The sequence below is a fragment of the Acomys minous genome, assembly GCF_964271855.1.
Source record: "Acomys minous genome assembly, chromosome: 20".
Taxonomy (NCBI): Eukaryota; Metazoa; Chordata; class Mammalia; order Rodentia; family Muridae; genus Acomys; species Acomys minous.
Genome location: NC_140502.1, coordinates 22770119 through 22784101, shown reverse-complemented (window position 1 = coordinate 22784101; position 13983 = coordinate 22770119). Strand labels below are relative to the sequence as shown.

At 51.6% G+C, this 13983-nt stretch overlaps 1 protein-coding gene across 1 annotated transcript in view; it reads right to left on the bottom strand.

Moving 5' to 3' along the window:
* Positions 1-987: 987 nt before the first annotated feature.
* The window catches only part of LOC311591138 (uncharacterized protein), a 37575-nt gene continuing 24579 nt past the window's right edge, over positions 988-13983 (bottom strand). The window contains exons 10-18 of the mRNA XM_084770504.1: positions 9357-9596; positions 8970-9132; positions 8179-8328; positions 7798-7958; positions 6045-6221; positions 4233-4374; positions 3645-3832; positions 2863-3004; positions 988-2113 (exon numbers count right to left, since the gene is read on the bottom strand). Coding sequence (XP_084626630.1) covers positions 1932-2113; positions 2863-3004; positions 3645-3832; positions 4233-4374; positions 6045-6221; positions 7798-7958; positions 8179-8328; positions 8970-9132; positions 9357-9596 — 1545 coding nt within the window. The 3' untranslated portion in view covers positions 988-1931. The remainder of the gene's footprint in view (positions 2114-2862; positions 3005-3644; positions 3833-4232; positions 4375-6044; positions 6222-7797; positions 7959-8178; positions 8329-8969; positions 9133-9356; positions 9597-13983) is intronic.

The window sequence follows — 13983 nt, the reverse complement described above, 5'->3', positions numbered from 1 at the left end:
GTGCATGTATCTGCAGGTGCCCATGGTGTCCAGATGGGCATTTGTGTGTGTGTATGTGTCTGTCTGTCTGTGTGAATGTGCATGTATCTGCAGGTGCCCATGGTGTCCAGAAAAGGGCAGTGAACCCCTGGGAACTAGCGATACATCCTTAAGCTGCTTGATGTATCTGCTAGGAACCCAGTTCAAGCCCTCTGCCCTGAATATGTGTAATTTTTATTTGTTGAATCAAGAAAATATTTGACAAGCACATTTCTTAATTTCCACATACTTGTGGCTTTTGTGGTTTTGGCTTTTGCTACTGATAGATTCGTTCACCAGAGTCACTCTGGTTAACCTAATATTTATACAGTGATTCAAAATTGTGTTCCCTGACACACAGCGTACCCTGCAGAATGTTCCAGACGCACTTCAGAAGGATGTGAGTTACTATTAAGTACAACATTGTTGCCTGGAATCTAGCTTGTCTTAGCATCCCAGGCCAGCTCTTTAGGAGTTTTTGTTTTGTTTTGTTTTAAATAAACCTTCCAGCATTACAGGATTTGCTAGTTTCCCCCCCTCCTTCCCTTTCCAACAAAGGCTTGTTAGCCATTGTCCCTGCCCCTGAAGGTATGTCTCGTTGCTAAAACTAAGCTAGCCCCTCTTTCCTCCCCCCTTCCTCTCCCCCTCCCTCTGTGTACATTTTTTAATGTGCCTGTACATGTGCACATGGGTATGTGAAAATAAGAACCCTAAGAGAGCCTGGCGGATGTATCCATTGCAGTTGAGACTGTGTCTCACTCAGGCATCTACTTGAAGATTTGTACTAGTGCATGGGAACATATGCTTTTCAAACTTTCTTTCTTTCTTTCTTTTCAAGACATGGTTTCTCTGTTACACAGAACCCTGGCTGTTCTTTTGTAGACCAGGCTGGCCTCGAACTCACAGAGATCTGCCTGCCTCTGCCTCCCGATAGCTGGGATTAAAGGTGTACGCCACCCCACCTAGCACTTTTCTTTTTTTAAACATGTATTTATTTATTATGCATATGGTATACACATGCAGGCCAGAAGAGGGCACCAGATCTCATTGTAGATGGTTGTGAGTCACCGTGTGGTTGCTGGGAATTGAACTCAGGACCTCTGGAAGAGCAGACAGAGCTCTTAACCTCTGAGCCATCTCTCCAGCCCCCAAATCCAGCACTTCTCAAACTCTAAACTGGCTCCGATCTCAGCTCTGTGAGCCAACACTCAGCCTTTGGAAGCCAACTCGTGCAGATCCCGAGGAAACCCTGCCAGGAGCGTGCATTCGTGAGCCAGCACACACTCACGCCTATTCGCTGACTTTGAGTTTTCGCCGTAAGTAGATCCAAGTGTGGGTGAGCGAGTGAGTGGTGAAGCCAGGTCCGCTGCCCACCCGAAGCTCCTGGAAATACCTCTAGGAAGGATGCTGTGGCAATAGACTGAGCTCCTGTTGTTTCAGCTGAGGTGTGGGGTGATACTGCAAAATCTACCCAAGGCCAGTGTACACAGATCTTTGTCCAAGTATTAACCGGGCTCCTGGATCCTGTGAGACCAGTACACTTTGACTAAGGAAACATTCTAAGGTCAAGAGCGGGACTCAGTAGGAAAATGGGCATGAACTCTCTTCCCTTCTTCCCATGCATTTGTGAGAGCAAAGTGAGATCGCAAGACTCTTAAGCACAGACTTGACAAAGGTACTTATCCCATAAATAATTTCTACTTTTATTATTATTTATTATTCACAACACAGTATAAATTTCCCCCTTCTCTCGCCCTACTTTCAGAAATATGTACCTTCAGCAAGGCAGTCTATGCTCAGTAAGTCTATTTTGTGTGCTCTGTCTTTTCCTGCCCCTCTGGCCCCTTCTCAGACCCAACCCCTCCACTAGCCTGGTCTCAATCTTTCCCTTTTTACCCTCATCCAGCTCTGGCTCAACGGGACAAGAAACTCATAGTGTAGTTCGGTGGAATCGTGGCAAAGCCCACGAGTCTAGGAGACACGTCGATGTCCTGGGGTGCCTGTGGGGATCTGAAGCGGAAGTTCTGCATGATGTTGGTGAGGAAGAGGAAGAGCTCCATTCTGGCCAGTCCTTCTCCAAAGCAGTACCGCTTTCCTAAAGGAAGGAGGCGGGAAGGTGAAGTCAATTCTTGCTGTCACCTCAACAGCAAATCCCTGGCTGCATTCTTCATGGGTGGAAGGTGTGAGGCCCTTCAGGAAAGTGCTAATGGGGCTGGAGAGATGGCTCAGCGTGTGGTTAAGAGCACCGGCTGCACTTCCAGAGGTCGTGAGTTCAATTCCCAGCAACCACACGGTGGCTCACGGCCATCTATAATGGGGGTTGGTGCCCTCTTCTGCCATACATGCAAATATAACACCCATATAAATATTTTTTTTTAAAGAAAGTGCTAATCTGTGAGCCTTAGTTTGCCTTGTGCTTGAGGTGGGCTGATCCACACCAGGCTGTAACAATGAGGAACGTGGATTCCCTTCCCTACAGAAGACAGGGAACCATCGGAGGATGGTAGACAGAACGGTATGGATTCCATGTAGCCACATCCTTTCTAAGAACTGGTTGTGTGACCGGAGAAAGATCTCTGACTTAGTTTGAACTTTCATTTCTCCAGGGTTCAGATACATGGCGTTTGGGCATTATGGGACTGGCAGCTGGTTGGCTGAGGGTCAGATCCAAGAGAATATTCCAAGCGGGGGGGGGGGGGGCGGGGAGAGAGAGAGAGAGAGAGAGAGAGAGAGAGAGAGAGAGGGAGGGAGAGAGATTTGCTTGCATCAGAGGGGAGCTATGGCTGAGCTGTTTTTTTTTTGTTGGCGTGAGCAGCAGCCTGGCACTCGACGGTGACTTCTTACCAATAGAAAAGGGCACAAAGGCATCGCTCTTCTTAAACTGCCCGTTGTCATCCAGGAAGTGCCTCGGGTTGAAGTCTTTGGGGTTGGAGAAGAACTTGGGGTCTCTCAGCACAGAACCCAGCATAGGAAACACTTCGGTGCCCTGTCGACGAGGAAGAGGGAGGATTTGGATGAGTGTCCCGCCAGCCCGTAGGGCTGAGAAGGACACGTTAGGGGAAACGCCGGGTGAAGACAAAGAAAGCACGTGAGTTGGGGGCTTTTGAGGGAGGAGCTCTGAGGAATGTGAGGTTATCCTTGAGACAGGAGATATAGGGGACACGGGGTTACAGGGTTCATATTTTGTGAGGCAGGATAGGTGAGTGACGTGGGGGACTGTGTTTTGGGATGGGGGGGTTGAGGGGCTATGCACTTCATGCCTCTCAAGCCAAGATTTGGAGGGGGGCGTTGAATTTATGTGCCCCTAAACAGGACATATGGCAGTCACGAGACTCCTGTCCCTAACACAGGAGGTCTAGGTAAATTAAGTTTATATTTCTTGAGACTTGACTGAGAGGTATGGAGTTGAAATTCCTGTGTCAGAAAGTCTGGGATGGGGGGGGGGGGCGCGGGATGAGGAGGTGGGGAGCCAAGGTATAGTAGGAGGGCAGAGGAGGGCAGTGGCAGAGAAAGCCTGTCACTGGGAAAACGAGAGAGGGGCTAGGTGGTTTCAAGTGACGGGGAGGAGATTCTGGAGAGATCCGCAAAGAGGGTTGGCGGTCACTGTAGGCTGGGCGAGTCAGCACCTTGGGGAGGAGGAAATTCCGGAACTTGGTGTCCTTGATGACCCTGCGGGCCAGGCCCATGGGGATCATGTCTCCAAATCTCTGGATCTCGTGGATGACAGCCTCGGTGTAGGGCATCTTCAAGCGGTCCTCGTACTTGGGCTGCCGGTTCCTGCCAATCACGCGGTCAATCTCCTCATGGACCTTGGCTGAGAAGCAGAGGAATGGGGTGAGGAGAGGGGAAACGGCTGGGCCCTGGCGATCACTTTTTTCCAAGACGCACAAGTCAATTGCATTGGTGGAGGAGCTTCCTGTTAGCTGGGTCACACCAGAACTATATGGAAGTTCAAGGGAAGGAGATTTAGGCAAGTGGCTGGGGGAGTCGGGACGCGGCGGCTTCTTTGAAGTTCAGATGCGCAACGCGCCAGTTAGTTCAACAACCAGAGACATGTGCCCGCCAGCTGTGTCTCTCTCTGCCTCTGCAGAGCGAGCTAGCTGAGAGTCCAGTTTCTTGAGAGAGGCCGGGGGGGGGGGGGACATTGTGTCAGATCAGAGAAGCCAGTTTGGGATCTACCCTCCCCCCCCGCCCCCTTTTCCTTGCAGCTTTACCCTCAATATCCGGGTGCTTCATGAGTATCAGAAAGCCGTAACGCAGGGTGGTGCTGACGGTCTCTGTGCCCGCGAAGAAGAGGTTCAGTGTCGTCAGTACCAAGTTCTTCATGTAGAATTCTGTATTGGGGTTCTTCTTCTCCTGCAGGGAGGGAAAGTAGTCTTGGCGCCCTTCTAGCCCCGCCCCCTCCACCCTGATCCCCAACCTCTACCTCGAACTCACTTCTCTTCGGCCCAGACCTCAGGGGAGAAGATGAGCCTGGCTATGCCACGTTCTTTCCGCATTACAGACCTTTGGAAGTGATCCTGTGCCCTAAACACTCTTTTGGTCACTCACGACTTAGTTGGTTGATCTTTAAGGATCATCTTAGTCGTCAATCGTTAAGTGGTGGACATATTTAAGAAAGGAAGGGCTACAGGAAGACTCTGAGAGGCAGTGGCAGAGATGCCATGATGGAGAGACAGTGAAAACCAGAGACAGTGTTTTTAATGAGATAGACACAGAATTTTCAAGAATTATTTTTTAGTGTGTATAAGTGTTTTTGCCTGCATGCGTGTCAAAGCACTATGCGCATTCGGTAAGGGCAGGGGCCAGAAGAGGGTGTCAGATCTACTGGGACTGGAATTACATGGTTGTGAGCTGCCAGGTGGGAGCCGGGACCCTGGGAGAGCAGCCAGTGCTCTTAATGACTGACTGAGCCATCTCTCCAGCCCTCCGACAATGAATTTTAGGCAACGGCATCCTATCTCTTCTTAATTGTAAGCCTTAGTATTTCCTAGAGGAATCTCATCCCTCAAGCCTTCTCACTGCAGACTGGATCCCACATGCTGGTAATGCCAGATGTCAGAAAGCAGACTAGACCTAGGAGGACCACTACATGCTCGAGGCTAACTCGCCTACATGGCAAGTTTCAGGCCAGGGATACATGGCAAGACCCTATTTCTTTCTTTCCCTCTTTCTTTCTTTCTTTCTTTCTTTCGGCTGAGTTTCTCTGCGTATCCCTGGCTGTCCTGTACTCACTTTGTAGACCAGGCTGGCCTTGAACTCACAGAGAGCTGCCTGCCTTTGCCTCCCCAACTGCTGGGATGTTTGTTTGTTTGTTTGTTTGTTTTTTGTTTTTCTCTGTGTAACAGCTCTGGCTGACCTGGAACTAGCTCTGTAGTCCAGGCTGGCCTCGAACTCGCAGAGATCTGCCTGCCTCCGCCTCCCAAGTGTTGGGATTAAAGGCGTGTACCACCACGCCCAGCCCCAAGACCCTATATCAAACCACCATGACCACCACCACCTCCGTCTCCGTTCGGCATAGGTAAGAGAAAGTCGCAGGAAAGCTAGGTCACCTGCTCCACAGAGACGTAAACGGCAGTGAAGACAGGCAAAGTTAAATGGTGTGTCAGCTAAAGGCCCCAAGCCTGAGTCGGGGAGGCAGGATGTAACAGGCCTCTTGCTGTGGTATCAGACAAGCCAGCTCTGTTCTCAAGGCTGCAGCCTCCTTGGTTGCAAACATGACCTCTCTTAAGAGCTGCGGACACTAAATAAGTGGCTATTGCTAAGCCCTTAACACTGTGCCTGGCACACAGCAGCACTGTATACTGCATGCTATCCCAGTCTGTCCGTCCATCCATCCATCTGTCCATCCTGAGAAGGGGGGAGCAGCAGATGGAGCAGTGATGCCGAATGATGACACGTGAGCGTTATAATGGGGGGGGGGCTGGTTTGAGTGGTCTGCTATTAGCTCCTCCTCCCCAAGCCTGAGTTCATCCTGCCCGGCTTTGAACCATGCCAGCATGGCCCCTAGCTTCTGGGTGGTTTACCTCCCGCATTTTGATGAGGAAGGAGTCGATGAAGTCCCTCGGGGAATTGGGGTCCAGAGTGCGCTGGTTCTGCTCCACTTTCTTGGCTATGAAGTCCTCCAGGCCCTGAAGCTCCTTAAAGGCCTGTTGCTGCGGCCCTGGCAGGTGCTTCATCACGGACGAGAACATCTCGTAGAGCTGAGGGTGGGAAGGGAAGAAAAAACAAAAACAAAAGCAAGGAAGCTGTCAGTGGGTAAAAGGCAACCTGTGGTGCCTGTCTTAAGTCAAGGGACACTTATGTCGCGGGTCCGGGAGTTTAGGCGTCCAGGTGGGGTGGAATAGGATGTCAATATAGTTTTTTTTTTATAGTTTCAGTGTGAGGGCTATTGTTCAAGATTTTAAGTGACATGGGCGTGGAAACACGCGCAGGCTTGGGGCTTTTCCAGTGTAGCTGGACTGGGTGACATCCAGTCGGTGGGCTGGGGTTACCTCTGGTAGATGTTGAGGCGGGTGGGTGACTTCAGCTGCAGACAGCTAGCTGGGCATGTACTAACGAATTTTGAGGGGTGAACTCTAACAGGATTTTCAGCATTAAATCAGTGCTGAGTAGTCACAGTAGCTAAATTATACAATGAACCTCAGTGTCCAACAACAGGATAGTAGGGGAGAAAATGTGATATATATGTATACATATTAACTCATATATATACATAAATCGATAACAATTCAGGTATACACACACACACACACACACACACACACACACACACACACACACACCCCACTGAATAGTTTTCTAGCCCTTAAAAACAAAGTTACGGCATTTTCAGGAAGATAGGTACAACTGTAGATAATCATATTTAGCAAATTTAACCAGTCTCAGAGATAGAACATTTGTATGTGTTCTTTCATCTGTGGTATCGATATGTTAAGTCACATGTGCACATATGTATGCACATATATATCAATTGGAAGCAGAAACAAAACTGTCTCAGGAACAGACAGGAGGAGGCATGAGGCAGGGAAAGGTAGGGGGTATGGGGGTGAATAGGCTCAATACACAATATATGCTTGTCCAAAATATTAAAGTAAATAAATATATATAAATATAAAATAAATAGATATTTATGAGTTCACCCGCTTTGTTATTCAAAGGGCTTCACAGATGGCCGTACTTAGGTGTCTGTGAACGATCTGTGTTGGAAGACCCGTCCTGGGGTGTTTGGGGGAACATTCTGTGTAGAAATTCTATTTCCGTGGCTGGATAATAATGGGCACTCATTTACATAGTCCAATGGGCTGGCTCGGGGACGTCTTTGCAGACAGCACACGATTTTGAGTGAGCTGGGTTTTGCAGCACCAGGCTCTCAGGAACTGAAGAGGGATGGTATATTCAGCGGGCCTTCCCAGGGCGATCTTGTGTTAGAAATTACATGAATTGTTATGGTCACGGCCCGCCCAGCTGAGAGCGCTGAGAGGAGGCGGAGGTGGGGGGTGGGAGAGAGGGAGATAGCGGGAGGCAGGGAGGGAGGTTGGGAAAGGAAGGAAGGGAGAGAGAGAGAGAAAGAGAGAGAGAGAGAGAGAGAGAGAGAGAGAGAGAGAGAGAGAGAGAGAGAGAGAGAGAGAGAGAGACTCTGCTGGCTCTGATTTCAGGCGCAGCTGTTGAGAGTGACGGTCTATTGACATCTGTTCTGGTGCAACTGGCGGCAGGATTTGGGAGTGAGCTTGGCAGCCGTGGTAGGGGGCGTGGCGGGACAAGGATGAGACAGGTTACCTGCCCCGTGGAGGTAGCCGTGAACTGGAAACTTCCCAGCATCATCCGCAGCAGTGACAAGAACTCTTTGTCCTCATAGTCGAAGCGGTCCCCGAAGACGATGGAGCTAATGACGTTGGAGACTGTTCGACTCAGATAGAAGGTGGGGTCAATGAAAACACCTGCGGAGGAGAGAGGGAGACATCGGAACCGGGGGGGGGGGGGGGGGGAAACCATCACCCGGTGATAGCCTCGGATACTTTGAATCAGAGAATTCAAAAAGACCTCAGGACGCTCTTCCCTAGCCTATTTCCGGTCCTGGGACACGGTGCTGCTTTAGCTAGGGTGCTTTCCCCTTGGTGGGTCCTGAGAACTTGGAGGGGGGGAGGGTGCTCCGTTTACCGTTTGTCTTTCGGAAGGCGTCGATGAGAAAGCCTGCCTCCTCCTGGATGCGCTCCTCGATGCCGCGCTTACCCACGCCGAAGTCCCGCAGCGTGGCGATGGAGAAGCGCCGCAGCTGCTTGGCTCGCTCCCCGCTGCTGAAGGCTACGCCTGGGACGGTGAGCAGGGGAAACGTGGGAGAAGTCAGAGGGGAGAGGCGTGGCTGGCTGCTGACCACCCTAGCGCTGGTCCCCAAGAGGAGCGAGGAGGAGAAAGATGCACACAGGTCGCTGGAAACGCAAAAGCAAAGCACAGGAAGGCGCCACGAAAACTACGAAAACTACGGACAGAGAGAAAGCAAGTTTATGGGGGCGAGGGCGGATGCCAGAGGCGCAGAGGCAGAGGAACCGGGCAGAGGCGGGAGACTTTTGGAGACCTGGGAGTGGAAACAGTTGTGAAAGATGTGTAATTGAGGTAGAAGATAGAGGGAAATAGGGAGAAAGACGCAAAGAGAAGAGGAGAGGAAGAAAGTATCCCGAGCGGCTGCAGAAGCTGATAATGACTGGGTTGGGTGAGAGGAAGCGTTGGACCATGTTAAAAGCGCTGGGTTCGGACAGAGGCATCTCGCAAGACGCAAGGGGAGGCATGGCTGGTGGTGGAGGACCAGAAAACGCGGGCAGAGACACCTGACACAGCAGGAAGCAGCGACGTGAGGAGAGGATACCCTGGAAGGGGGTGTGTGTGGAAGAGTCAGGGGGAAACGGATGCCCTTGTCCCCTGCCAATGGGGGGGGGGCAATGTGTCCCTCTCACCATAGCCTTTGAAGAGCCAGTCGAAGGTGGCCTGCTCGCCCCGCCCACTGAATTCCTCGGCTTGATCCACCAGAGCCTCCTTGACCGCCTCCTGCCCGCAGAGCACCACGATTCTGCGCGTCCCAAGGTAGATGGTGAACACAGGACCGAAGCGTTCGCTGATCTGATGGAGGTTGATGAAACAGACGGGTTAGAGGGGGCAGGTAGTTCATAACTTGATGCCAGGTCTGGAATACTTTTTCTCTAGGGACTGGTTGCTGATTCTTCGCAATTCCCCTCGCCTAAAGTTACACTGCCGCCTGGCTGGTACCCTATCACAAAGCCTCAATTAAAACTGGGCATCCTTCTGTTTGCCTCCGTTCCAACCATCTCCATGCCCAGCGGTACCTTCATGAGGGAGTTGTACATTTGCTCCGTGTTCAGCTGAAGGTAGTTCCCGATGAAGGGCAGTGGCGTGGGTCCTGGGGGCAGCTTCCCTGAGAGCTTCCTCTGTTTCCAGACAGACATCAAGACCATGACGCTGAGAAAGGCCACCACCGTCACCAGGAGCAGTCCGGAGGCCAGCATGGTTGCAGATGAGGGTGGCGGACAGACAGACAGCGATGATGGGCCGAATCGGCTTGCTTTTTATCCATCCTGAGCTAGAAGGCTGGCCTTTGGTCTTGGATTACGCAACTGTCTCGTTTCAATTCCAGACTACGCCCATCGCACACCTAGGTTGGCACTTGTAGCCAACAATCGAAAAGAGGAGGAGGCCCCCGGGAGAGATTAACAGGGAGTGGGCTGAATTTGTGGCTTCTAAGGAGGAAGCACCGCAGGGCTATTCCTTACAGAGGACTGTGAAAAGAAGCCAGATCTGAGTCCTTCATAACATTTATACTGGAGACCCTTCTGAGATTTGGGTGCGGGTTCCTCTGAGAAAGGGGCCCCTGAGGATATTAGGGTCTCACGAAGAGAGGAGTCCTATAGTTCATTAGCTTGAAAGAGGACGACGGCTATGAAAGCTGAAAGTCCGTTTTTCTTTCTTGTTTGAGACAAGCTCTCAACAGAGGGATAGTTCTGGCTGCCCCGGCTGGAGCTCGGAGATGCGGCTGGAGCTCGGAGATGCGGGCTTATGGAGAACCACCTGTCTCTGCCTTCTGAGGGCTGGGATTATAGGCTTACATCACCACACCTGACGCTGGGAGTCTGTCAATGAAGAAGGTCCTGAATTTAAGGGACCGAGAAGGAGGAGAGAGAACTCAGGGGCTATGGGGTGTGGACCTCGGGGGGAGCAAGGATGACTGTGGGGGAGCACCTCAGAGCAGCATACTGAAATCCCAGGAAGATCTGCGAGTCAGCACCTGTCCGCAAACGTGCCTGTACCTTGGGGTCACTTGATGCTCAGAACCCTCGGGGAAAGACTCTGAGTTTAGGATGGAGGGCCTGTCTAGGTCTTTTGAGAAATGGTAACAACGCCAAACACAGTTAGGAGAGTTCTAATTTCAAAAGCCCCACCGGATTCCCATCCAGAGCCACAGGAAAGGCTAGCTTGCATATGAAACGCACTGAGGATGGGACACAGAAGGCAGCGGCAGAAAAGCCTGCAAGCCAAAAGGCGTAAAAACCTACCCTATCCTACACTTTCAGCCATGGCTTTCTTTCCCCCACCAGTGGGGAGAGAGCATGGAGGGGTGTGTGTGTGATAAGTGCGCTGATGCCAGGAGCGCAACATTAGCAAACTGAAGTGGGGAGACTCAGGTAAGCATCCAGCATAGGCAACAGAAGATGACCCTGGGATGCTAAGGGTGGCCACCACAGGGAAGAGAAGACTGACCCTACTGCTCTCCCCCCAACACTGACTTTCTTCTTTAACAACCAGGACCGTTGCCCTCGGATGAACCCATCCCCCAGGATGACGGTGTTTAATCTCATCTGTAGAATCCTAGCCCTTATAGAGTTGGCTCGCCACCATCGCCCTCACTTGAGATTGCCCACATCATAAAGGAGTTGGGATATGACTCTCTCTCCTCTTTATTGCCTGGTCCGCAGGTGGGTAGGTGGGGGGGCAACACTAAGCTAAGCACAGGAGGGAGGATGAAGTTAGCACTGAAATTGCTACCCCCCCCCCCAAGGCAAGCATTAAGGTGGGAAAGGCGTTAACCCTGGGACTTGATACCAAGAGTATATTAGTAGATTTCTCTCTCTCTCTCCCTTCCTCTCCCCCCCCCCCCAATGGAGGCAGGAGGTCATTGAAACTGCCCGAACGAAGGCATACATGTGGCACCACACAGGCTCCAGGGTTGGTTCCAGCAGGTTCTGACATGTAGTGTTAGTGTTCACTAGATACTTGTTGAGGTTGGCCTCAGCCAGACCCTGGGAGGGGGACGCTGTCAAGCTTTGATGGATGGGCCATTCACCGTAGTGCCCTAGCTTTAGGCAGGTGGAGGAGATGGCTGAGGTTGGAACTCCCATGACTGGCATTTTCTGCTCATCTCGTTCTATACGGTTGGACTCTGAGACCCATTGGGGGAGGAAACAAAGGGGCAGAGAAGAAAGCCAGGCGAGGGTACAAGTTGTTTGTTGATTTTGGAGGAGGAAGAGGCGGGGAATGGGATTAGTTTGGCAGGCAGCAATCCCTCCCTTATTACCAGCCTGCACCTGTGCTAGTCCTGGGCGCCCCCCCACCCCCACCCCAAGGGAGACCTCTTCTCTCTCCTCTCTGTTTGCACCTGAGTAGGAGGAAGTGGAAATTTGGAGATTCTGTTTCTCAGGGAAGGTGGCACCAGGAAGGACCCTTGAGTGTTCAGGCAGGCGCTCTCGTGATCTGTGCAGGGGGTGGGGGTGGGATGAGGAGAGAGAGAGAGAGAGAGAGAGAGAGAGAGAGAGGGAGGGAGGGAGGGAGAGAGAGAGATCAAATGTACTAAGTCCTTGTTGATTGTTGCAGGCGAGTGAATGACAGGGCAGAAAGCTAAGTCACATGGGAGAGACACAGGCACACGGACGAGGGATCAGTGCCTGGGAGAGACACAGGCACACGGACGAGGGATCAGTGCCGGCTGTCACCTGGAAGAGACACGTGCAAGTGGCCGTGTGTCAGGACAGGCTTCCAGAGCGAGTTGGTGGTGGACTTGCAAAGTCTCCCTTTGTTGCCTTCTCTTTCCCTTCCTGGTTGAGTGCCAAAGAGCAAGGGAAAGGCATAGAATGGAGTCCTTATCTGGGCAGGTACCAGTCCTGGGGTGGGGGGCAATCCTAGTGGTGTCCCTGAGAGCCTCTCCGTTGGTTGTCCTCGAAGAGCCGACTTCCTTGACAAACTGAGCTTTAAGGGTCCAAAGACTGAGAGCATCCACCTCTTGGTAGTAATAGTACGAGTCGATGCATAAAGCCAATAAATATCAACTATTTTCTTCACTTGTTTTCGCATCTTATGATTCTGTAACAAAAAAAAAAAGGGAGATGGATTGATGGTAGTCTAAACTTCGACTTGCCCCTTTCAACTTCTGTTTTTCTTTATGGCTAAGAGGGCCCAGCGCTGGGTAAGACCAGTGATAACGCGTTATCCTGGCTCCTTCCAGCGCTAGGAAAGCTAGCCAGTAAGGAGGGCAATTTTTCTGGTCACTTCAAGATTAACCTCCCTTTGTCCAGCAGCCAAAGTTGGCGGTGTCTTCGGCAGTAGGTTCCTCTAGTTATGGTGGGCAAGCAAGAGTAGCGGCAAAGGCCTAGCTCGTTCTGAGTGCCCCTGGGATCACCCTAAAGAAGTGTCTGAGAAACCTCCATCCCCAATGCCTCTTTACCAAAGCTAAGCATTAGCGCTCTCCCAGCCCCTTCCCCCACAATCCCCTCCCCCTCCCCGGAGCTGGACAGAAAGTTTATCCTGGAGGCCTAGTGCTCTCTTGGGCAATTTCTGAGAAAGCAAGGATCTCTCTGGACAGAGCTGAAGCCCGCACAGGACTTTTCCTTGCTGCCTATTGCCTTCCATTTTAGACTGTCTACTCACAACAGCCTTCTTCCTCCTTCCCAGCAGATCACTGTTGCTCCCTGGAGTCTTCTGTGTTTATGGATGGCCTTCATCCTGTTAATCGTTTTCCTGAGCAGGATAGGCCAGGCGCCTCTGCCTAGCTTAGCTTTGTTTGCTTGGACATCCTGTGTGTACCATTCTGGGTACATGTTTGGGGTCTCGGTGGGGGGGGGGCAGGGGAATGCATGTTGCAACGTGTCTGTATTATTTACTTTCCTTTTACTGGGATCAATCACCAAGGCCAAGGCAACATAAAGAGTTTATTTGGTTTACTGTTTCAGGGGAATAATAAATAATCCATTGCGGTGGGAAAGCACGGTCCCTCATGGCAGGCATGGCGGCAGCTGCAGGGAAAGCCCAGAGGGTCCTCTTGAACCCCAGAGAGAACAGACCGGAAACGGTGTGTAGCCCTTTAATCTCAGATCCAAGCCCCAGTGAGCGAGCTTCCTCAGCGAGGCTGTACCGCAGAAACCGCCTCGAACATTTTCACTAAGTGGAGGCTAAACATTCAACTGTCTGTGTTGTTCTCTGTTTCTCCGGGGGCGGGGGCGGGGTGCTGTGGGCCACCAGCCTGCCAAAATGGGGGGTGGGGGTGGGGCGCGGAGCAGAAGATGAGGCCCAGGGCTTGGAAGGCCGTAAGCACGACGGAGAACAAACACTCAAGGATCCGCTTCAGGAGTTAGTTAGTTCGACTTTAATCAGGGAGAATAAAGGCTCTAAGGTCCCTGAGGAGTGGGAGGTGGGCTTCCAGGATAGGTGCACATAATTGGTTGAAACCAGGCACTTTAAGGATGCTTGTTTGCATTCGGCAGCACGGTCCCATCATGTGGGCGGGGACACAGTATCTAATTATCCTACAGGCTCAGGGAGAGGAGAGCTAGCAGGGAGCTGTGTCAAGGGCCACATATCACATGCGGCTAGGGGCATCTATGTCTAAAAACAGTCTGTAGATGGAGTCAGGCAGAGAGCCGGAGGCCCTGCTGGGGAGAGAGTGAGTCCTGCACCTGACACGGAGCT